Source organism: Bufo bufo, chromosome 3 (genome assembly GCF_905171765.1).
Source record: "Bufo bufo chromosome 3, aBufBuf1.1, whole genome shotgun sequence".
Taxonomy (NCBI): domain Eukaryota; kingdom Metazoa; phylum Chordata; class Amphibia; order Anura; family Bufonidae; genus Bufo; species Bufo bufo.
Genome location: NC_053391.1, coordinates 368,426,213 through 368,451,415, shown reverse-complemented (window position 1 = coordinate 368,451,415; position 25,203 = coordinate 368,426,213). Strand labels below are relative to the sequence as shown.

Sequence of the window (25,203 nt, the reverse complement as noted above, 5' to 3'; positions counted from 1 at the left end):
CCTGGCGTTGTGTGGCATTCATCATCCGGTTCCGCAGGGCATTGTTCACAATGAAGCGGTCATCAGTATGGGATGTGTCCAAAGGACGTCCACTTTCTATGTCTTTCTGTGACTCTTCCAGCCTCTTTGTTTCAACCTGCTGATGACACTCTGTGACACTCTAAGCCCAGTAGCCACTTCTATCTGAGAACATCTTGTTTGAAGCTTCACAATGGGGAGGTACTGTTGATTAATTGTTAGGCGTCATCTTGGTCTCGTGATGTCAAAATGTGAACAGAATGATGAGGAGGACTGTTTAAAGGGAACCTGTCACCTGGATTTTGGGTATAAAGCTGAGGGCATGGGCTGCCAGATCACCGCTAGCACATCCACAATATCCAGTCCCCATTGCTATCTGTGCTTTTTATTGTGTCAAAAAAAGATTTTATAGATGTGTAAATGAACCTTAGATGAGTCCTGCGTCCTCCATGCTTGAAAGATGAGTCCTGCGTTCTCTGACTCTGAGCCCAGCCACGCCCACTGTGAAGGAGCCCGCATCCTCCGAAACTTCTCCTTGCTCCCCGACGTCACAAAGCTAGAGCACCGTAATCTCTTCCTGAGGCTGATGCCAGCACAGGGAAGGAACACTATGCCGACACTGCACATGCGGTAGCTCGCGCATCTCAATATTACGGCGCTCTAGCTTTGTGACGTCGGGGAGCAAGGTGGAGATTCAGAGTATGCAGGGCAGTGCTGGGCTCCTTCACAGTCGCCGTGGCTGGGCTCCGGAAACGTTAGTAGCCTCATTTACATATATATAAAATAGTTCTTTTGACACAATAAAAGCACACAGAGCTATGGGGAATGGATATTGCGGATCTGCTAGCGGTGATCTAGCAGCCCATGTCCTCAGCTCTATACCCAAAATCCAGGTGACAGGTTCCCTTTTTAAATAGCAATTCTAATTGAACCAGGAAATTTATTGGGCGATTCATGGATCAAACACCTGTTGTGAATTAAGCTCCTTGTTAGAGAACAGCAAGTTGTGCAAAAAGTACTGAAGCATTGAACAGTTGGATATGTGCATTAAAAAGTTTAGACGTAACATTAAAGGGGTATTCCCATCTCAGACAATGGGGGCATATCGCTAGGATATGCCTCCATTGTCTGATAGGTGCAGGTCCTACCTCTGGTACCCGCACCTACACTGAGAACGGAGTCCTGAAAGTTGTGCAGGGTGGACTGTGCATGTGCAACCGCCCTCCATTCATTTATATGGGGCTGCTGGGCTATTTCCGTCCGGCGCACTCCTATTCACTACCACGGAGAGAGTGCTTGTGGTGGCCGGACCCGGAAAAACCTGGGGTCCTCTGCCCACCACCTTCCCAGCTCCATTCTTGGTGGGACATGCACCTATCAGACAATGGGGACATATCCTAGCGATATGCCCCATTGTTTCAGATGGGAATACCCCTTTAAGTTCACCTGTAAAGGTTGGAGTGCATTTTAGATTCATCCTGAAATTTCACCCACAAAACAAATATCCCTAACTTTTTGTGAGTAGTTTATATATCTTGTTTTACCAGACTGTTTTATGCTGACATCTAGTGTCCATTATGAAAAATGAAGTTCATCTCTCCTGACCTGTTTGATTTAGCAAATACTTGAATTACACGTTAAATAAGAATTATGAGAGTTATAAAGTGCTGGATGGCTCTCTTTCTTGGTTTTGTAAACTTAATGTGATTTTCCTGGTGTGTTCAGTCTGCAGAGGCTTTGGAGTTTATGAAGAGAGACCTATCGGAGTTTACACGAGTTGTGCAGCATGATACGGCGTGCACGATTGCAGCGACTGCCACTGTTGTCAAGGAGAAACTGGCGGTGAGTTTTACATGGATAAATGTGTGGATGCCAATGAAATGGAGTCTGCAAATGAGAGAAGCCATACAAGCATGGCAGATATCTACACAATATCTATTGCAGTAGGTTCAGAATGCACAGTGAAAAATGTTAATGATAAGTTCACTTCTACGTTGACTTGTCGGTTGTCTGTCCATCGTAACAACAGAAAAAACCCAAATCTATTTGAACGGATTGAATAACGGATACAAGTGGAACACCTCCCATTTCTATTTGTCATTCATTGACTTGAGTGTTAAAAAAAAAGTGGAAAGTTCGTGTCATGTGTTCTTTACTTTCGACAGGAGAGGCTTGCAGACAGTACAGAAATTATACAAAGATGATGGAATGGAGTCACGCTGAGCATATCTGACATTTCACTGAGAATAGGGTGATGTCTGTTTGCTCTGCACTTGCACACAGGGGGCCCTGCTTTAAAGCACAGCCAGATAGCAAAAAACTCCTAGCAGGCCACTTTTGGTTACATTTCACACCTCCATTCAGACAGCACGGATCCTGCAGGGGGTCTAAGTCATTCCTCAGAACAAAAGCAACTATCAGACCTCATGGAACCTGTGATTCATAAGGGATTATCAATCGCCCGTTCATCACAGGCATAAACCAAATATATATTTGCGACCCTGTGGCCAAGATGGACTGGCTCCTGCTCGTAGTTGGGTGGTAGGATGCCAGGGAGGGGAGATAGAGATCTCCCCACAGAAACCTAATAACTGTACCATGTGTGGACTCTACCTGTAGCCAGAACCCAGGCGGACCCGTTGGTCCCAGAACCATCTCCCTGTGACCTTCTGGTCTAGAGCTATGGGCCCTAATGGGTTTTGTGGGTCGTTTGGCTGCCAGGACCAGGAGGGAGGCGGGGACCCCTCCCAGAGGCAGGGAGGGGCGTGACCGACTATAGGTGAAAAGACCCATGCAGGCAGAGTCCAGCGTCTTTTCTCTGAAGGAGGGTCACGCTGAGCATCGTGTTTGGAGGGACATTTTAAAACTGCTGACATCACTGCCTCCCATGTGACGACAGCCAAGGATTACAGGAACCATTATTCATCAACCCGAAGGACTCATCCATCTGGTAAACTGACTTTTTGCTCTGTTTAATCCTGTTTGTACCATACCACCTGTATTCTGCACATCGGACCACTGTATATATTCTCTGTTATATTGTGTAATGAGCCCTTAAGGCGATTAAATATATAATTTAATCTTGTGCTGTCCTGTATCTCGATCACGAATCCCCACGTCCATGTTTCGGCGTAGTTATACGCTACCGCGGGTTGGTTTCTCGCCCTATATAATACCGTTAGCGGATCGTTATATCAAACGAGAAACTGGTGGCAGTATACCTGGGCTGAGGAAGCGCTGTTTCACTGGGGCAGTGAAAAGGCTCTCTCAGCTTGTCAGGGTTGTGAGCGAGTGTCTCTAACCCTCTGCCTCTCTGTGCCTGTGTGGACAGGAGGCAACTGTGTAAACTGTACTAAACTTGCCTTACCTGCTCCTCCGGGAGGGCGTAACGTCACGTCTTGGTAACCAGTGACTATACCGTATCTCGTGAGCTTGACGTAAGGTGCGGTATTCGTCACACAAACTATCATTGAACTGCTTATTGAGCATGTCTGATGCCAATATTACACCAATGAATCTAATGGTGATAATTGCAGAAATGCTTTTTTGGGGAGTTTTCTGTTCTTTTAAAGGGCAACTGTTATCAGATTTGTACCTATGAAACTGGCTGACCTGCTGCATTTGCACTTGACAGCTGAAGGCATCTGCGATGGTCCCAATTGTGTTGTTGACAGATGTCCTTTAAAGGGGTTGTCTAAGATTTTGATATTAATGAAATACTATCAGATCTCTCTCCAGTAGGCTGCACTACTGAGAGATTTAAATGTCATGTCTGGCTTGCATGATGGCAAAATGTGTGTATAGGTAAGGACATCATTGTATTTGGTGGTTTGGATTCACACAAGATCTTTGTGACAGCCCTGCACCTTTCAGAAATCATATGGGTCACATTATCAGAATCTTTCATTAATGCAGCCATCAGGGTTTGGGCCAATAAGTTAAAGGGGTTTTCCAAGATTTCAATACTGATGACTCTCACCGATCAGATACTGATGACCTTTTCAACTCAAGAAGATAGGTAATCAGTATTAAAATCTCGGGAAACCCTTTTAAAGTGTGAACATTTAATCTTTTATATGCATCTTATTTAGAAGTAAAGAAAGGCAGTATAATCCTGCCTTAATATTCACATCTAAGTGAGAATGACATGGTGCATTCATCAATAATAGTCTTCATTAGGATAATAGTAAACTATTGGAAAACAGATGTTCTGTCTTTTCTCTGAATGCTTGTACTCTCTATCCGGGCAGGTGGAAGGTTCCTCAGGGACTACAGAAAAAGTGAAGAAAAGTCTTTCAGATTTTCTGGGAGTGATCTCCGACACTTTTGCGCCATCTCCCGACAAGACAATTGACTGTGATGTTATCACGTTGATGGCCACGCCGTCTGGGACTACAGAACTCTATGACAGCACCAAGGTATAGGATCCTGAGCATTTCCAGAGATCACTGATGAGGTACCATGGGCACTTAGTTGTCTAGTCATTTAAAGCGGTTGTTCAACTTTAGTACACTTTTCTACAGGCCCCACTGCATGGGTGACATATGACCGCTGCGGCCAGTCATTGGCTGCAGCGGTCAAGTGACCTCCCGCCAAATGAATGTTGTCGCCGAGAGACCCGGGACCTGCAGAGCCAGCAGGGCAGTGATAGAGCCGGTACTGAGCAGCAGGATCAGATAAATATGATTACCACTGTGAGGTCTGTAGAAAGGACAGTAAAGGTAAACAACCCCTTTTAACCCTTTGGCTACCAGCACTGGACATGTACAGCGATGGGTAAACACGGCGCCTGCTGAACATATTTCAAACAGCAGAGACCCGCAGCTAATGCCCACAACCTGCAATAATGCCAAAGCCTTTAGATGCTGCGATCAAGTGTGATCACGGCATCTAAAAGCTAAAAAACACAAAAGCACATGCTTCTGGGATTCTTACATGCATCCCCTGTGGCCAATGAGGAGGCTGGTAATTGATTGCAATATGCTGGGTCTCTTTGAAGAGACCCAGGGTATTGGATCTGCAATTTTTATTTTGGCGGGCAGGTGGCAGAATTAAAAAAAAAAATATAAAAATAATTTTATATATATATATATATATATATATATATATATATATATTGCAATTAATGCAATTCCTTTTAATTTGCATTACTGAAATAAATAGACTTTTGCATGATATTCAAATTTTTCGAGTTTCACCTGTGTGTGTATATATTAAGCAAAAAAGGGTCAAAATGGCCGATTCACTATTTTTCATTGCTTCTCTTATCCAAAAAATGTAATAAAATGTGATCAAAAAGTCACACTAAATGGTGTCAATAAAAACTACAGATCGCCCCGCACAAAATGAGCCCCGACACAACTCAGTAGATATAACTATAAAAAAGTTATGGGGGTCAGAATATAATGATGCAAAAAAAAAAAAAATTTTCTTAAAGTTTTAATTAATTTTTACACTATTTAAACATAAAAAAACCCCTATACATATGTGGTATCATTTTAATTGTACTGACCTAGAGAATGAAGGGCACAGGTCAGTTTTGCTGCAAAGGGAACGCAGACAGAACCCGTAAAACAGAGAAGGAATTGCGTTTTTTCCCCCCAATTCCACCCTATTTTGAATTTTCTTTCCGGTTTCCCTGTACATTGTATGCCATATTAAATGGTGGCATTGGAAAGTACAACTTGTCCCACAAAAAACAAGCCCTCATATGGATATGTGAACGGAAAAATAAAAAAGTTATGGCTCAAGGAAGATGGGGAAGAAAAATGAAAACGCAAAAACGAGGGGTTAATGAAAGCGATATGCCAGTCTCATGCAGGGGAAATTGTGTTTAAAGAAATGGCTATTCTGCAATTCTTTAGATATAGCATTCCTTTAGTAATATAAAGTCTGTATAACCTACATTTGTTAGGCAGTATACAGAAAATGACAATTTTTCAAGGACATGTTAAAGGGGTTTTCCAGACTTTTAATATTGATGACCTATCCTCCGGATAGGTCATCAATATCAAATTGGCGGGGGTCCGACACCCAGCACCCATGCCGATCAGCGTTAAAAAGAGAAGGCTCTCTTCCTCCTCGCTGCTGCTATTTCTATGGCAAGCAGGAAGAGAGACAGGAGACGGCACTTGCGCATGCCTTCTCTTCATACAGCTGATCGTTGCGCGTTCGGGGTGTCGGACTGGTCATCAATATCAAAAGCCTGGAAAACCCCTTTAACAGTCTAATGTGTATGGGGATATCCCAACAGTTCTCAAAATCTGCAATAGAAAGACAAATATATAAAATATCTCCAGGCTTAAACACTATTAGAATAGAGGGGCTTTTGCCTGGCTACATTCTGTTGTAATGATCGTATCTGCTGTTCCTAAATACCGTATTTTTCCCTTCGTCCTATGACAGCACCAGGAGAGAGGATCCTCCGTCCAGGACAGGAAACGCACAGATATTTAAGAAGGAGGGGCCTCTCCATTTCTCAGTGGTTTTCCTGTCCTAGGAGAGGATTCCTACAAGCGTCTGCTGGGGATTAGTTTCTCTCTAAGTTAACCTAGCCGGCTGGACTGGGGAGCGTGCCGGGTGAGTTCCCCGCTACGCGCTCCCTGAAGACTGTGGGGGCATACCTGTAAACTCCGGAGGTCCTTCCTTTCTGCCTAGACATCGCGCTTCCCCATCTGTGGTATGGGCTCCATCGGCAAGGGATGGGAACGCAGGGATTGCGAACGTAGCGCTTCCTGTCCGTAGTGTCGCGAGACCAAGGACGAGATCTTGCGATACTTCATCTCCTGGGCGCTGGAGCGCGGGATATTTGAATTTACGGCACATTTAGCCCATCTAAAGCAGCCTGTAGATCCTTGCCGTGAAGGACCTAATCCAAGGCATATGTTTGACCTCTGTCAGCATGGAGGACGCTGGAGAGGCACAGAAGGACCCGTCTACCCCTGCACCTTTGGTATGGCTGGAGGGTATGTATGGCAGGGGGTTCTATCCCCCTTCTTTGGGTTTCCTTTAAATTGGGTTTATTATGGCATATTGTCTTTTAGGATAAACCCAGGAAAGTGTCGGCTAAGACACAGCATAAGGAATGTGGAATTTGTAAGGCCAAATTGCCCCCTTCTTATGTTAAGCTACTGTCGCTCCTGCGTAGAAAACACTAGAACAGAAGAATCCCCCTCAATGTTCAAATGTATGAAAAGACTGATTAGAGAAGAAGTGGGTATTGCCCTTAAATCTAAAAAAGTAGCCCATAGAAGCAAAGACAGATCCCCTTCTGAGCAAAGGTTTTCGGACGTCTCTAGTTCAGATGAAAATACGTTAGTGGAAAGTGGCGAGGTTTTAACCGAATCATCCTCAGATGAGGATAGAGGTGGTAGACCCTTCTTTCCCATTCAAGACGTTGATCAACTTCTGAAAGCAGTTAGAGCTACAATGAATATTGAGGACCCCAAGAAAGTAAGATCAGTCCAGGACGTAATGTTTGAAGGGTTGGAAGGAAGGAAAAAGAGGTCGTTTTTTATTCATAAAACCGTGGCAGCCATGATAACGAACGAGTGGAAAAATCCAGACAAACGTAATTTTATTCCCTCGTCGGTTAAACGCAAATACCCCTTTGATGCCGCGGATTCAGTACGCTGGGACCGCGCACTGAAAATTTACGTACCAATTGCTAAAGTGTCATGCAGATCATCTTTGCCTTTTGATAACCTAGGGCAGCTTAAAGACGCCATGGACAGGAGAGCAGATAGCTTCCTAAGGCGAACATGGGAGTCAGCAGGGGCTTCCTTTAAACAAAACATAGCGGCCACTTGTACTGCTAGGGCCCTTATCTTATGGGTTAAGCAATTAGAGGACCAGATTAAGGATAAGACTCCTAGGGACCAGCTATTAGAATCTATCCCAGTTAGTGCCAAAGCAGCTGACTTTCTGGCGGATGCTTCTTCCGATGCCGTTAGATTGTCTGCTCTTTCATCTTCCCTAGCTAATTCTGCTCACATAGCCCTTTTGCTTAAGAATTGGTCATGGGACGTGGGGTCTAAGAATAGACTATGTAATATTCCGTGTGAAGGGAAATACTTGTTCGGGTCTGCCTTAGACGATATTCTTGAAAAAGCAGGCGATAGAAAGAAAGCATTTCCCTCTTCCTTTCGTAAGCAGAATACCTCCTTTCGCCAGAATAGAAGACTCTCAGGTACAGAGAAGAGTCCGAATAAGAGAGATTCCAAGTGGAAGTTCTCTTCTTCCAAATCCAAGGGATTCAGACTGGAATTCAAGAGTCTTCCCCCAGAAAATTTTTGGGTAACAGAGGTAGGCCTGAGGGCTCAGGAGGGTCTAGAAAAGGAGGTAGAGAAACTTATTTTAAAAGTGCGTTTATCTCTTGTCCTCCCTCAACAAACAATGGAGAATTCAGAACTATTATAAAGTTAAAGAAATTAAACAAGTTCTTAGTATACAGAAAATTCAAAATGGAGACAATGAAGTCAGTAGTGGACCTCCTGTACAGGAACTGTTATATGGTGGTCCTGGACATCAGGGACGCATATTACCATCTCCCAATATATCCAGCTCATCAGACGTTCCTGAGCGTGGCACTGAAGATGCAGGGATGTCTGAGACATTTTCAGTTCCAGGTGCTACCCTTTGGAATCTCCATGGCACCACGGATCTTCACAAAGCTCGTAGCAGAGATAGCAGCCCAAATAAGAGAAAAAGACATCCTGTTTGTGCCTTATCTGGACGATTTCCTGATTATAGCCCAGTCTGAACAGGCCTTTCTCACCCAGATGACACAGGTGATCTTCATTCTGAACTCTCTGGGGTGAATAATCAATGCAGAAAAATCCAGAATGGTTCCTCAGAAGGTTCAACAGTTCCTGGGCATATTACTGGATTCTACATCTCAGAAATCTTTTCTGTCTCCTGAAAAGGTCCAGAGAATAAGGTCAGTAATACATCAACTTAATCAGAATCCTACTCTGTCGATCAGAAAGGGCATGTCAGCTCTGGGAACTTTAACCTCCTGCATTCCAGCGGTTCTGTGGGCTCAGGCTCACTCCAGGATACTTCAATGGGAGATTCTCCATACTTGGTCAGGGAAGGGAGAAGAGTTAGACAGAAAAATGTCTATTTCCAGTCAGACATGACGTTCCTTAAGATGGGGGTTTGCTCCAGTCAATCTTGTCCAGGGTGTTCCCTGGAGGATTGTGGATCCAATAGTAGTAACCACGGATGCCAGTCCATTTGGCTGGGGAGCTCACGTCCAGGGCAGGGTTTTGCAGGGCCCCTGGGACAGATCGATATGTGCAGCTTCTTCAAATGTAAAAGCGTTGATGGCGGTTCTTCAAGCATTGCAGGAGATTTTGCCCTTGCTCGAGAACCGTCATCTAAAGGTTTTGTCAGACAATGGTTCCGTTGTAGTTTATCTGAATCACCAGGGAGGGACCAGATCCATAGTTACAACAAATGGCTGCTCAGATTTTTTTGTTACTAGAAGGGAGAGTCCTGTCATTGTCAGCCCTTCATATCAGGGGAATGGACAACCAACAGGCAGATTTTTTGAGCCGTATCAAACTAGACCAGAGAGAGTGGTCCCTAAATCGGGGGGTTTTCTCCCAGCTAGTACAGCTTTGGGGGGAACCATCGGTGGATCTCTTCGCTACACGATCCAAAGGAAAGGTGAAAAGGTTTTTTTCCCCTCTTCCCGAGAGACCTTCCTTTGGCGGTGGATGTCTTTCTACAGCCATGGAACTAGGGTCTTCTCTATGCATTCCCACCTCTTCAGCTGATCTCCAGGGTTCTCAAGAAGATACGAGAGGGCGGGGCTTCGGTGATCATGACCTTTTTTGGCCCTGTCGTGCTTGGTTCACGTGGCTGAGGCTTCTTTAAGTCAGGGAGCCTTGGGTGCTACCAGAGATCCCGCACTTATTATACCAGGGGACAGTCATCCACCCTCTGGTAAAGGGCCTTCACTTGACGGCCTGGTTTTTGAAAGGTCACTGCTAATGCATAGGGGATTGTCTGAATCCGGTATTTCCACCTTGCGTAAAGGGAACCTGTCATGTGGATATTTTATTATCTAACTAATTATATACAATCATTAACTACTAAAAAGTACCTTAGATGTATTCACTTACTGGTGTGACAGACAGATGGTTACCTCCTAATATACACACAAAGAAGCCGCATGCTTATGAGCTGATTTGAGTCCAGCGTGATGTCATGGAGTCCAGCGTTTATTTAATTAACAGCTATAGCCACTCCCCTGCCCACCTGCTGCTGATTCATATGGAAAAAAACTGTCATTCAGCAGCAGGTAGGTGGGGAGAGTCAGGAGCTCATGAATATTCATGACTCATTATTATCAGCTGGAGCTTTTCAATACAAGATGTTGGCAGATTGACTGGGTCAATTAAAGAAAGTGACCCAGCATTTTGCTAAGAGAATCAGTCACTTATTTATGTTGCTGTTAGTTAGGACACAATCACAGAGTGTCATATGTTGTAGTGGTACGCTATCATCAAATAATATCACAGAAATATATAGCTACCTATTAAAAAATAACTTTTAATTAATAATAATAATAAGAGCATCATTCCAATTATTTCTATGATATTGATTGGTATGCCAGACTAGATTACAAGCAGACCTATCCTGAACATAAGGGTAAAAGATGTTCAATTGATATAATAGAAAGCAGAGACTCAACACTTACGTTTTGATGATGTATGTACGTGTGGAGGGTTCAATATCCTAAAGGATATGTGATGACTAACCCTTTACTTACCCCTACATGACCCTAATGCTTTCTCAAGTAGGCTGCTAGTATAGAGGACAAGATGGATTGTCCTGTGGATGGTGAATTCCGATGATGGAAGGTCCAAAAAGAAATGTCCCGACGCGTTTCCCCAAGTACAAAAGCTTGGTTCGTCAGGGGGCTTTGTTGATATTTCGTAGCCGAAGGATGGTGGCTACACGTTCTGGCGGTAACAGAGGCTGATGATACGCAGTTAGTTAGGACACCATAAAACTGGTGACAGGTTCCCTTTAAAAGTAGGAAACCGGTAACCACTAGAATTTATGCTAGAACCTGGGTGGCTTTCTTTGCTTTCCTGGGAATTGATCCTGTCGCACAGTGTAGTCTCTCTATTCCCAGGACTTTGCAATTTCTTCAGAAGGGTCTAGAGAAGGGTCTTTCCCTTAGTACTATAAAGGTGCAGATTTCGGCTTCAAAGGGGTTGTCCAGGTTCAGAGCTGAACCCGGACATATCTCCATTTCTCGCCCAGTTTCCTTGGGGGACACAGAAGACCTTGGGTATAGCTCATCTCCATAGGAGGCGTGACACTAAGTGAAAGCTGTTAAGCCCCTCCTCCACAGCTATACCCTCAGCCTGGAGAGAGAGACTGCCAGTTTTTGCTTAGTGTCCAAGGAGGCAAGACACTCCCTGCTAGATTTTTACTTTTTTCTTTTCTTTTTGTTCCAGATCATCAGGGATAACAGAGACGCACTAGACCTCTCTGTTCTCCCGGGGTTGAGCTGCGCCAGTGCCGGTCACCCGCACTGCTGCCTCCCCCACAGAAGACAAGGTGGATCAGGGCAGCCCAGCTCCCCTACATCCCGCCAGCGCAAGGGTCGCCCGCACGCCAAGTCCCTCTTCCAGCGTCCTGCCACTACGGTGCCAGTAGCTGAAGGGGCGACCCTGCTGGAATGGACCGAGGGTGAAGACGGCTGTGGTAAGAGAGAGGCTTCTCCGGCCCTACGTCCCCCACCCCCCCACCCTGGTCTCCTGCGTGCCTGACCCCCGTGCTGGGCCTCTAGTCCCCTGCTGGATCTATGCTGGCCCCTGGGGTGCCTCTGCGGCAATCTCCTTCTGCCCCCCCCCCCCCCCCCCCCCTGCCTGGCTCCCATAGACATGCAGCCAGTGGCTGTCTCCACAGCCAGCTACAGAAGCGGCAACATAGTTTATTTCTCTATCAGCACAGGCACCCGGTCTCTGGGTCCCCCCCTACATCTCCTACCGGAGTGTTGCTCCAGGCCTGAGGCTCCTGACGGCTGTGGAGTAAGGCCTCGCCTCCGGCCGACATTGGTATTCCGGTGCGGCCGGGCGCCGCAAAAATCTTAGCCCAGGCTCCGCGGCCTGCTAGGCCGCCATTCCGGGTCCCTGACTTTTCCGGCCGGCGGGGTGGGCTCCCGCGGCCGGCAAGCCGCCATTCCGAGCCCCTGACTCTTCCGGCCGGCGGGGTGGGCTCCCGCGGCCGGCAAGCCGCCATTCTGGGCCCCTGACTCTTCCGGCCGGCGGGGTGGGCTCCCGCGGCCGGCTTTGGGCTTGACTTCTAGGCCCAGCAGGCCCGGCCGACCGTCGTGTGCCGGTCGGTGGGGCTTCGCAAATTTTGGCCCAGGCTTCGCGGCCTGCTGGCCGCAATTCCGACCGGCCCGCAGGGTGGGCACCCGCGGCCGGTTTGATGCGCCACTCCGCCTCAGGTCCCGGCGGTACATACCGGGCGCCGCAAATTTAGTCCCCGGCTTCACGGCCTACTAGGCCGCAAAATTCCGGCCTCTGGTGGAGGGGGCGGGAACTTCTCCAGGCGCGAATTCTTCCCGCCGGGAGGTTCCTCCTCCCCCAGGGGATCGCAGCGCCGCCCTCCAGGCCGGATCCATGTTAACCCTTTGGGTACAGGCCGGATCCCAATGGGCCTGTATGGCTGGCCCCCCTTTTTCCTTTTTCCTGACTATCTGTGCCCCTATATGGTGGCCCCCTTTAGCCTCAGAGAGGCTGTGTTTTAAAAAAAAAAAAAAAATATATATATATATATATATATATATATATATATATATATATATATATTTATTTATATATTAATAATAACAGATTTATTTTGGACTGCGCAGGACGCTGCAGCCTCATCAGTAGTGCTGCATGTCTGCATGCCCTCTTTCCACAGGCGGCATAGTGTTGCGCTCCCAACCTGCGTCGCTGCTAGGGCATTTCCCCTTTTAGGCGGTTTTCCTGCCCTCTTCCAGGATACGGCGCTGGCCAAGTGCATGCGGCCCTTCCGTAGGCAGCATTCATCATCTCTCCAGTTATGGCGCCTGCCATGTGCATCCCCCCCTCCTAGGCGGGATACTGCACTCTCCCTGGCTGCCGGCTGGCCATGTGCATGACCCCCTTTTAGGCGGAATACTGCACCTTCACCGGATACGGTGCTGGCCATGTGCACGACCCCCTTCCATAGGCGGAATGCTGCACTCTCTATGGATTTGCTGCCGGCCATGTGCACGACCCCCTTCTCTAGGCGGAACGCTGCACTCTCACTGGATTCACTGCCGGCCATGTGCGTGACCCCCTTCCATGGGCGGAACGCAGCGCTCTCACTGGATTAGTTGCCGATCATGTGCATGACCCCCCTTTTTAGGCGGAATACTGCACTCTCACCGGATACGGTACTGGCTATGTGCACGACCCCCTTCCATAGGCGTAACGCTGCACTCTCTCTGATGGGCTATGATGTACTTATGTACTATGTTACTATGCTGCACTCTCACTGGTTTCGCTGCCGGCCATAGGCATGACTCAGGCAGCATAGATACATCCCTCTGTCTGTGGTTGTTTTCTCGCAGGTACGTTACTGGCCATGTGCATGTACCCCATACATGGCGGGGTGCTTGCACTCTCGCTGGATCCGCTGTCGGCCATATGCATGACCCCTCTTCCGTGGGCGGTGTACGCACTCTCGCTGGATTCGCTGCCTGCCGTGGGCATGCCTTCCTTCCTCAGGTGACATACACACATTCTCACTGACTGTGTTTGTCTCTCACCAGTACGTTGCTGGCCATGTGTATGACTCCCATACATGGCGGGTGCACGCACTCTCCCTAGATGAGATGCTGGCCATGTGCATTACCCCCCCTTTTTTTCTGGGCGGCATGCTACACTCTCACCGGATACCTTGCTGGCCATGAGCATGGCCCTCTAACATGGGTGGAAAGCTTGCACTCCCATTGGATACGGTGCTGGCCTTGTGCGTGACCACCCCACATTCCATGGGCAGAATTTGGCACGCTCATGAGATTCACGGCTGTCCTTGTATGGCTGTGCTGGACTTGTACATGTCCCCCTTCATTGGCAGAGTAGTTGCACTCTCGCTAAGTCAGTGTTGGGTGTATTATTGCACACTCACTTAATGCTAGGATAACCCTGTGCATGTTCCCCTTTCACTAGGTGGACCTCCTGCGTTCCTGCTGGATTATAGGGTATGTCCTGCTTCTCTGAAGTAGGTACGGCCTTAGGCATCACTCCCTTTTGGGACCTGCCTTTGCACTCTTGCCGACTGCAGTTTGCCAGATACAATTTCCCCCTTTTCGGGGCGGACTGCTTGCGTTCCATCGCATGCTATACTAGGCTTGTGCATAACTCCCTTGCAGGTTGCACTTTGCAATTACGTACATGCTGTGGCACTCTGTGGCGAGCCCCCTTTTTCGCTGAATTAACCTTTTTGCAGTGAGCGGACGTTCTTGTGCGTTGTTTGGGCCGTGTATGCCTTCTCCTCCTGTAGGTGGGTTGGCCTTCTCACTGCTTACGGGCTGCTCGTACGTATGCCTCATCTGCTTCCTGCGGCATACTTTTGTTTTCTTGGGATACGATGCTTGCCGCAAGCCTTGCACTCGTCTCTAAGGAGTTCATTCTGTCCACCTGACCCGGACGGGCTCTACTTGCTCTCTGCTGCACGGAGCTGGGTGGTACTCATTCATTTAGTTGGCCCTTCATCCCAGGGAGTGTTCGTGGTTCCTAGATGCGTGCCCATTCGTCCTTCCGCGGTATTGCTTCCCTGCGCTAGTGGTCACATGGTCGAGAGTGCTGTTGTCTGGAGCGCCCCTCGAATTCTTCGTTGGCTCTGGCAGGACTGTGGTTCCCTTGCCTGCTGCAATTTCCTCCTCTTCGGATGTAGTGTGGTATGAGTCCTTCCTCTTGGCGCCTCTACGCTTCAGTCTGATCTGCTACCAGGTGCGGGCCGCTTTTCTCGGGAAGGTCACCCAAATTCGCTTGGGTGCTCGATTACCCAGGTCGGAGGACCTCCACCTTGGGTTCTTCAGGGTATTCGCCTTCTGCGAGGCGGTGAACCGGGCATCTCACAGTGTAGCAGGGTTCTGCTTTTGAGCTGTCCTATGGCTTCCCTGTTGCCCACTCCTCCGTTCGGTTGGAGGGTGTTATGCCGGCCTCTGTCTCGACTACCTTATCTCGCCGGCTCTGTTTGGCTCCCGCTCGGTACAGATCACTCCGATGTGGCTTCTGTCCCGCCAGACTTCAGAGGCTGTTCCTTCACTGTCCTCCCCTCTGGGGAGAGCATGGTTGTTCATGTGGATGGTTCCGGTGTTCCTTTTGGCCTCGTACTGTCTCCCTTGTTCACACTGTCTGTATTAGCTGTGCCTATTTACCGAGTCTACCGCGTTCTGTCCCTCCACTGAGTGCAGATTGCGTGGTCCATTCTAAGACAATGGTCCTGCTGTAGACTTACCTTCTCGGTAACTTGGGGGGGACTACCTTTCGGTCCAGATTGTCCTTTGATCTCCCACACCGGGACTGTAGAAACATCAGCATGGACTTTAGCCTGTCTTGTCCTGGCATCTGGCGGATACTGGGCGGACCCTTTGGTTCCGTTCCGTCTGTCCTTCTGCTCCCCCACTCGGGTGGATACGGGACAACGTTGCTCGGGGGCCGACGGGACCAGTTTTGTCGACTTCTGCCCGTGTTACTGGTCTGCGCCTGATCACATTGGGTTTTCGCCCGCTTCCCAGGCGACTCCAGCGGGTTCGCTACTGTCCGCTCCTGGCTGTATTTCGTCCAGGATCTGTCGTAAGACTTATGGTTTTTTTGTCTGGGGTTCTGTGGGAAGCTGTGCATTCCCCACTCTGACTTTTTCTCTCCCCATGGTTCTGTCTTTTTTCCAGTCCGGCCTGGACCTGGGACTGGGATTCCTTTACTTGAGGTGTCAAGTGTCAGCGCTGTTCTTCCTCTTCCAGCGTTCCCCGGCCCTCTGGGCCTGTCAAGACCTTCTTACTCGAAATGGCTCTTTGGTTCCTCTGTACTGTCCTTCGGTACCGCCCTGGGAACTACATACTGAGCTCTCGGCGCTCCAATCTTTTCCTTGGAGCCGTTACAGAAGTTCTCTCTACCCCGCCTGTCCTGTACGGTTGTGTTTCCGTATCAGTCGTGTCTCTGACGGGTGCCTGAATGGCCCCTTTTTGTTCTGAGCCTTCTGTCTTTTCCCAGGACAGGGCTGTTTCTACATCCCGTTCCTTCCTTCTGAAGGTGGTGTTGCCTTTCGCTTCAACACTTCACCGATTTGGACGTTGTTTGGGCCTTGCCGGTTTTACTTGGAGATCTCCGACTCTTGTCGACGTTCGGTCTCTTGGGTTTCCTGGAGGTCCGCGCTTAGAGTTGACGGACGCCAGGGTGGTTTTCCTCCGCGGACGCCAGGGTGGTTTTCCTCCGCTTTATCAGATTGGCTATTGCTGAGGTTACTGCACCGAGGGCAGGATTCTGCCTTTGCTGTCACCGTTCATTTCACCAGAGCGGTCGGTGCCTCCTGGGCCGGAGGCATTGGGCTTCGGCCATGCATTTGAGCAAGGCGGCCACAGGTCTTCCTTGCACGCTTTACAGAGTTCTACAGGGTGCATACTCTGGCTTCGGCGTATGCTGCCTTGGTCCGCCTGGGTCTGCAGGCGGCGGTTCATTGATGCCTTCGGGTGCTTCGCCTTGGAGCTGTGGTCCCTCCCCTTTTGGACTGCTTTTGAACGTCCCAAGGTCTTCTGTGTCCCCCAAGGAAACTGGGCGAGAAAACGAGATTTTTGTATAACTTACCAGTAAAATCTCTTTCTCGCTCTTTCCTTGGGGGACACAGCACCCACCCATTCATTGTTTTTCTCTACACAGTTTCCGAGTTTGTGTTACCCGTTGGGTAGTTGGCTTGTTGGTTCCTTGTTGGACTTTGCCTTTTCTCACTGCTTGGACACGCAACTGGAGTCTCTCTCTCCAGGCTGAGGGTATAGCTGTGGAGGAGGGGCTTAACAGCTTTCACTTAGTGTCACGCCTCCTATGGAGATGAGCTATACCCAAGGTCTTCTGTGTCCCCCAAGGAAAGAGCGAGAAAGAGATTTTACTGGTAAGTTATACAAAAATCTCGTTTTTCACCCAGGCAGCCCCCCTGACTTGAGCATCGGAGCAGTTCATGCTCCGATGCTCTCCTTTGCCCTGCGCTAAATTGCACAGGGCAAAGGCATTTTCAGGAGTTCCGGTGACGAACCGTGCTCTCCATGGGGCTGCCAGGAAGCCCGGTGACATCACCGGCACTGATAGGCAGGCTTTAGCGCTGCCCTAGCCAGTAAAACACCTAGGGTAGTGCTAAAGTAAGCCCATCAGAGCTGGTGACGTCACCGAACACAATGCCGGGCGGAAGCTTCCGCCCGGCAGTGTGTTATTGTAAACAAAAGAGCCCTTGCCCTGCGAGATCTAGCGCAGGGCAAGGGAGCGCATCGGAGCATGAGATGCTCTGATGCTAAAATCAGGGGGGCTGCCTGGGTGAAACCCGTACAACCCCTTTAAGCGTTTTGTTTGATGTTAGAATAGCTGTCCATCCTCTTATCATGAGGTTTTGTAAAGCAATTGCAAGGGACGTTTCGTCTAGGATTTTCCAAGTTTCTCCCTTGGACCTAAATTTTGTGTTACAGTGTTTGATGAAAGAAAGGACCCTTTGAACCCATTTCTAAGATCTCGATCAGAATGTTGACTTTTAAATATGCCTTTTTAGTAGCAATCACGTCAGCTAGAAGGATAGGGGAGATCCAGGCCTTGTCTATCAATACCCCATATACTTCCATCCAGGAGGATAGAATTGTTCTTAGACCCGAACCAGCTTTTCATCCCAAGGTAGTGTCAAACTTCCATAAATCTCAGGAGGTAGTTCTTCTGTCCTTTGGTACCAATCCCAGGTGTCAGAAGGAATTGGAGTTTAGTTACTTGGACGTTAGGAGATGTGTTCTAGACTATCTGGATGCTACTAGAGAATGGAGGAAGTCAGGGGCCTTGTTTGTCCAGTATTCAGGTCCTAATAAAGGAAAGGCTGCTAGCAAAAGTTCCACAGCCAGGTGGATTAAGCAAGCTATCTGTCTAGCCTATGTTTCCTTACAGAAACCAGTACCTATGGGTTGGACGGCGCACACCACAAGAGCGGTATCTACTTTGTGGGCAGAGAGAGCAGATGTGTTGTCAGGGATATAAAGCAAATGCTTTATATAAAAGAAAGGATCAAAGGAAAAAGTTCAAAGGGAATTGATCCTAGAGGTGGACATATAAAACACCTCAAAAAGAGTTTGTCGTTAATTTAATTATACTGTGCAATCAGTAAAAGCATGCTACAAGCGTCTATGCAAAAAATATAAATGATTTATTATACAATAACTTAGAATACAATCAAAGTTTAATCAATATAAAATTCAATAATATGCAATAACACAGTGATACGCAGTGCCCTAAATTCGCCACTAGATGGCTCTAACAAAAATACCAGTGTTCCATATTACCTCTCAAACATAAAATGTAATACAACCGTCTCGACCACAATTATGAGATATACTATCAGTTGACTATACACAGTAACTTAATAGTGACAAAGATAGATACTAACCCTTGCTCTGCTCAAACCCAGGCCTGATATTGACTATGGAATGTGAATATTCCAATCAGAGAGTTTCTCTGATATCAATATTAGATCTTTTATTCAGTAATATGCATCTTTACTGAATAGTGATAATATTGATGTAGCACTTTTAACATTATACATCTGCACTAAAGCGGGGAATTACTAAATATCAGGCCAATCAATATAATCAGTACTACACATAATAAAGTTATATGTTACCCGAGAATGCAGATATGCGGAGTCTAAGGGAAGTCAGCTCTAAAGTCTGTTCTGATCATTGGGATTTTTCTTCTGGGGTGTACCTCCTTTCTTTTCTTTCTCTATCTCCCTCTTCCCTCCTGTATGTGTTTTTTTTTTTTTTTTATCCAAAAACTTATCAGTTAGACAAACATTCCTAGCTTGGAGTTTTCCAATCATTTACGGTTAGGCGTGTATATATGATAAACGACTGTGATGTCACTGTATTACCTAGAATGCATTTCTGCTGTTGGTGTAATGTTACATATTTATACCTAGATGGCACCATTGCATAAGCTATTAGCATCATTACTAGTAAGGGTTAAATGTCCAGGTCTGACTTCATCTTACATTCCATAACATAACATATGGAATCCTAAATCAGAGCTACAGGGATTAACTTTGACACATGTACCAATTAAAGCATAGACATTAAGGTACCATTTTAGACATCTCCCAACTATCAAATTTATGGTACCGATAAGTATATAATAGACCTTGTACTCTCACAGACATGTATGCCTCCTCTGTCACTTCAATGGGTGATTGATTGTTAGTTAAAATAACATCGCCTTCCCTGAACGGAGATTCATTAACAAAGTATATACTTAAAATTCTTCTCATCATATTTTAGGAGTACATGCGTTCCTAGTGAGAAATATATAAGCTAATAGATGCATTGACGTCCTTCATAATATTTAACAACATAAAACAACACACGCGTCCTATTGATTATCTTATATATATAAAAAAAATAATAATAAGATTCATTATACGTGTATACAGACATCACAGATTTCCTGCTTCACCAATAGACATCAACTGTAAGGGTAATTAGTACTAGTCTGACTCTTCTCAGACTGGTACATCTATAGAGAAGAAACCTCATGAACAGTGTCCTTTCCATTAACCTGTTTCGGCCAAAAAAAATACATAAAAAAATTGTGAATATATCACAATATGGCGCTATATATATATATATATATATATATATATATATTACATATATACACACAGACAAAGTTTGGACACACCTTCTCATTCAAAGAGTTTTCTTTATTTTCATGACTATGAAGGCATCAAAACTGAATTAAAGGGTTTCTGTCACCCCATTAAACCGTTTTTTTTTTTTCTTTACTAATAATCCCTATAGTGCGATCTCATGATACATAACCAAATTAATCATTTTGGTTCAGTAGAATTTGCTAAAAATTGATTTTTAAAATATGCTAATTACCTTGCTACCAGCAAGTAGGGCGGCTACTTGCTGGTTGCAGCCGCATCCTCCGATGGTAATGACGCCCCCTCGGCATGCTGATTGACAGGGCCAGGGAAGGGAATCGTTCTCTGCTGGCGCTGTTAGAATTTGAAATCTCGCGCCTGCGCCGTACCTTTCTTCAATCGGCGCAGGCGCACTGAGAGGCGGCCGCTCTCTCGACCGCTCCATCCTCAATGCGCCTGCGTCGATGACGTCATCAAGTACACTCGGAATAGATTTATTATTAATAATCGTTGGTGGTATAGTGTTAATAACTGTCATTTTTATAAAATTATTTATTCCCATTTCGTTGGTGGTTTTTGTGGCAGCATGCTTATTATGTACATACTTACCTGATTCGAGCATCCAGCGACGTCACCAGACTCTCCGCCTCCTTCCAGCGATGCCGGCGTCTTCTCTTCCGGGTGTACTTGATGACGTCATCGACGCAGGCGTATTGAGGATGGAGCGGTCGAGCGAGCGGCCGCCTCTCAGTGCGCCTGCGCCGATTGAAGACAGGTACGGCGCAGGCGCGAGATTTCAAATTCTAACAGCGCCAGCAGAGAACGATTCCCTTCCCTGGCCCTGTCAATCAGCATGCCGAGGGGGCGTCATTACCATCGGAGGATGCGGCTGCTACCAGCAAGTAGCCGCCCTACTTGCTGGTAGCAAGATAATTAGCATATTTTAAAAATCGATTTTTAGCAAATTCTACTGAACCAAAATGATTAATTTGCTTATGTATCATGAGATCGCACTATAGGGATTATTAGTAAAGAAAAAAAATAAAAAAACGGTTTAATGGGGTGACAGAAACCCTTTAACACATGTGGAATTATATACATAACAAACAAGTGTGAAACAACTGAAAATATGTCATATTCTAGGTTCTTCAAAGTAGCCACCTTTTGCTTTGATTACTGCTTTGCACACGCTTGGCATTCTTTTGATGAGCTTCAAGAGGTAGTCCCCTGAAATGGTCTTCCAACAGTCTTGAAGGAGTTCCCAGAGATGCTTAGCACTTGTTGGCCCTTTTGCCTTCACTCTGCGGTCCAGCTCACCCCAAACCATCTCGATTGGGTTCAGGTCCGGTGGAGGCCAGGTCATTTGGCGCAGCACCCCATCACTCTCCTTCATGGTCAAATAGCCCTTACTTTCAAAGTTTTCCCAATTTTTCGGCTGACTGACTGACCTTCATTTCTTAAAGTAATGATGGCCACTCGTTTTTCTTTACTTATCTGCTTTTTTCTTGCCATAATACAAATTCTAACAGTCTATTCAGTAGGACTCTCAGCTGTGTATCCACCTGACTTCTCCGCAACGCAACTGATGGTCCCAACCCCATTTATAAGGCAAGAAATCCCACTTATTAAACCTGACAGGGCACACCTGTGAAGTGAAAACCATTTCAGGGGACTACCTCTTGAAGCTCATCAAGAGAATGCCAAGAGTGTGCAAAGCAGTAATCAAAGCAAAAGGTGGCTACTTTGAAGAACCTAGAATATGACATATTTTCAGTTGTTTCACACTTGTTTGTTATGTATATAATTCCACATGTGTTCATTCATAGTTTTGATGCCTTCAGTGTGAATCTACAATTTTCATAGTCATGAAAATAAAGAAAACTCTTTGAATGAGAAGGTGTGTCCAAACTTTTGGTCTGTACTGTGTGTGTGTGTGTGTATATATATATATATATATATATATATATATATATATATATATAAAAATTAAATCCACTATAATTATATTTAGATATAAATGTTATATACGTATGAAGAAGCACAACAGCGTCTATTCTCGACATTTGCAAAGTGGCTACCTGGTTTTTGCTCTAACCTTGTCTAGGCACTATAGACTGGACCTTTCTTCTGTCTCTGACCTTTCCTTTGGGCGTAAAGTCTTGAAGGCTGTTATCCCACCCTAGCTCTCTGTCTGAGATCTCTCCTGGTGCTGTCTTACCGGTAATTTGATTTTCCAGAGTCCATGACAGCACCCTTATATTCCCTCCCTTGGTTTTGGTGTTGGTGATGGGTCTTGGTTATGGTGCACAGGGTGCGCAGCCCAAAATTTTTTTTTATAAAATTAAATGAATTAAACGCAATGGATTTAGAAGGATAATTATCGGGAATGCTCTCTTTGTCTCTGAAGACCACTAAGGAATGGAGAGGTCCCTCCTTCTTAAATATCTGTGGGTTTCCTGTCCTGGGCGGAGGATCCTCTCTGCTGGTGCTATCATGGACTGGTAAGAGTAATTATAATTTTTCGCTTTATAAGACGCACCCCTACCCCCCCCCCCCCCTTCCTTTCCCACCCAAAGTGGGGGGGAAATGGCCGTGCATCTTATAAAGCGAATACTAGTGAGCGCTTCCATTATGGAAGCGCTTACTAGTATGCATTAGGTGCCGGGAGCGGGGAAGAAGCGCTGCAATCGCTTCCGGTACTCACCCCCTGGTCTTCTTTGATGAGGCCAGCGCTGCACTGTCCTGACCCCGTACAGCATCAGAACGTAGTGCGCGCACTATGACCTGACGCTGCACTCTGTCAGGTGACAGTGCAGCGTGGGCTGGAAAGACAGGGGAGCGCGACTTCTGCCGGAGATAAAGAGGAGCCGCGGCGCAGGAGAGGTAAGAGGAGTTTTTTTTAATTTTTATTCTGATCTGAGGTCTGATGGGGGTCAGAAATAACGGGCTGATTTAAGGTCTGATGGGGGTCAGAAATAACGGGCTGATTTAAGGTCTGATGGGGGTCAGAAATAACGGTCTGATTTGAGGTCTGATGGGGGTCAGAAATAACGGGCTGATTTGAGGTCTGATGGGGGTCAGAAATAACGGGCTGATTTGAGGTCTGATGGGGGTCAGAAATAACGGGCTGATTTGAGGTCTGATGGGCGACAGAAATAAAGGGCTGATTTGAGGTCTGATGGGGGTCAGAAATAACGGGCTGATATGAGGTCTGATGGGGGTCAGAAATAACGGGCTGATTTGAGGTCTGATGGGTGTCAGAAATAAAGGGCTGATTTGAGGTCTGATGGGGGTCAGAAATAAAGGGCTGATTTGAGGGCTGATCTGAGGTCTGACATTGAGGGCTGATATGGGGATCTGATATGATGTCCTGATATTTATGGGGGTCTGATCTGAGGAGCTAATATAAGGTCTGATGAAATATATTTTTTCCTATTTTCCTCCTCTAAAATCTGGGGTGCGTCTTATAAAGCGAAAAATACGGTACATTATCTTTTTTCTGTTAAAGGGATCTTCACATTAAAGGGGTTATCCAATGAAAAGCATATACCCCAGGATAGGTGATAACAGATTGTGGGGGTCCTTGAAAATCTTGAGAATGAGCGGTCCCCGGGCCCCCTCTCTGAATGGAGCAGCAGTGTGCATTTCTGTCTGCCACACCACTCACTTCAATGGGGCTGATGCTTCTATTCTTTATTACCTATATTGTGGATGAGTGTTAAATAATTTTTGTGGGATAACCCCCTTTAGGGAACCCCTGATCATAAACCCTGTTAGGGCACATAGCTATCATACAGAGGACCCACTCAGGATCCTCCTTTTTGAACCAAAAAGAAGTGCCATTCTGGCAGACCCCACCTGTATAGCAGATGCTGAACATACGCAATAGGGTTCTCTACCTGACAAACCGAAAAATGATGATTATTATACAACCTGTTTACTGACAGCACTGCAAAAGATGAGGTGACCGAGCACATAAATGGTACACATATCCACCACTGAACAGACACAAAAGTGGATGCGCTATCAAGTGAGCTGAAATGCTAGGTGATGATATATTTATTTGACTAGACATAAAACTTTTCATGGGATAAGCCCTTTAAACTGGACCATTTTTATTTTGTAAGGATTTGCAATTTACAGATTTTTTTTTTTTTTTGTCTTACAGGCGCGCCTGTACAGTCTGCAATCTGATCCAGCAACATACTGCAATGAACCTGATGGTATATAATTTTTCATACAACAGCAAAATGTAGCTGGGGGGGATAGATTTAAAGGGATTCTGCAGTGGTTTTATATTGATGACCTGTCCTCCGGATGGGTCATCAATATCTGATCTGCGGGGGTCTGACACTAGGCACCCCCCTGATCAGTCCTTTGAAGAGGAGGTGGCGCTTCATGCGCGTGCTGCTGCTTCTTCATTACATTACTCGTCATTTCCCCTGTAGCGGTGATGTGATGTCATTTCAAGTACTCGCTCCACTCAAGTGAACGGAGTAAGTACTTGTAGCTTCACTCGCTAGCAAGACGACGTGCAGTGTAATCAAGAGCAAGCTGCGCTCGCATTGAGCTCTGCCTCCTCAAACAACTGAACAGCAGGGGCGCCAGGTTTCGGATCCCGGTCAAATATTGATAGGTCATCAATATAAAATCCCTGCACAACCCCTTTAATTCTGGTTCCACACTTACGGCCATCATCGTATTTAAAGAGGAACACACTGCCCTAAAGCATGACTTCTTACCACACAAATCCATATTAGAGTGGGTTCACATCACATTTTATGCCCCTGTTTGATGTATACGTTAGAAGAAAAAAAAGGATACAAAAACGCAGCACATAACGTTCTTGTATCCTGCACAGTCCAGTAAAAAAAAAAGGTATACTTTTATTTTATTTATAATGACCAAGTAATAACTGTGGTGATAATATTTCTGTCCATTCCTTTTAACCAATAAACTACTTTAACATCTCTCATGAATGACAGGTCCCCTGGAACTATTGGATGAATGGTTGACCTCCTGGGACTCGCAGGAAAGGAAAGCAGAAATCTCAGAACTGCTGGTTTCCAGCCCCTCCATTCGAGCACTCTACACGAAAATGGTATTTCTCTATACATTTCTTCTATACTGCTGTCGTTTATATACAGGGCATATACTTTCTTATGTTTAAACATAGAATTATCCATCTATCTATGGAAACAGAGCTACTCTCTTCAATTTGTGCACAGCATGGTGCATGGAAGGCTTAATTTAAAA

The 25,203-nt window shown here is 46.3% G+C and overlaps 1 protein-coding gene across 1 annotated transcript in view; it reads left to right on the top strand.

Annotated features, from left to right (window-relative positions):
* The window catches only part of BSDC1 (BSD domain containing 1), a 67,593-nt gene that overhangs the window by 12,002 nt on the left and 30,388 nt on the right, over positions 1 to 25,203 (top strand). The window contains exons 3-6 of the mRNA XM_040424574.1: positions 1,744 to 1,860; positions 4,269 to 4,436; positions 24,116 to 24,170; positions 24,933 to 25,048. Coding sequence (XP_040280508.1) covers positions 1,744 to 1,860; positions 4,269 to 4,436; positions 24,116 to 24,170; positions 24,933 to 25,048 — 456 coding nt within the window. The remainder of the gene's footprint in view (positions 1 to 1,743; positions 1,861 to 4,268; positions 4,437 to 24,115; positions 24,171 to 24,932; positions 25,049 to 25,203) is intronic.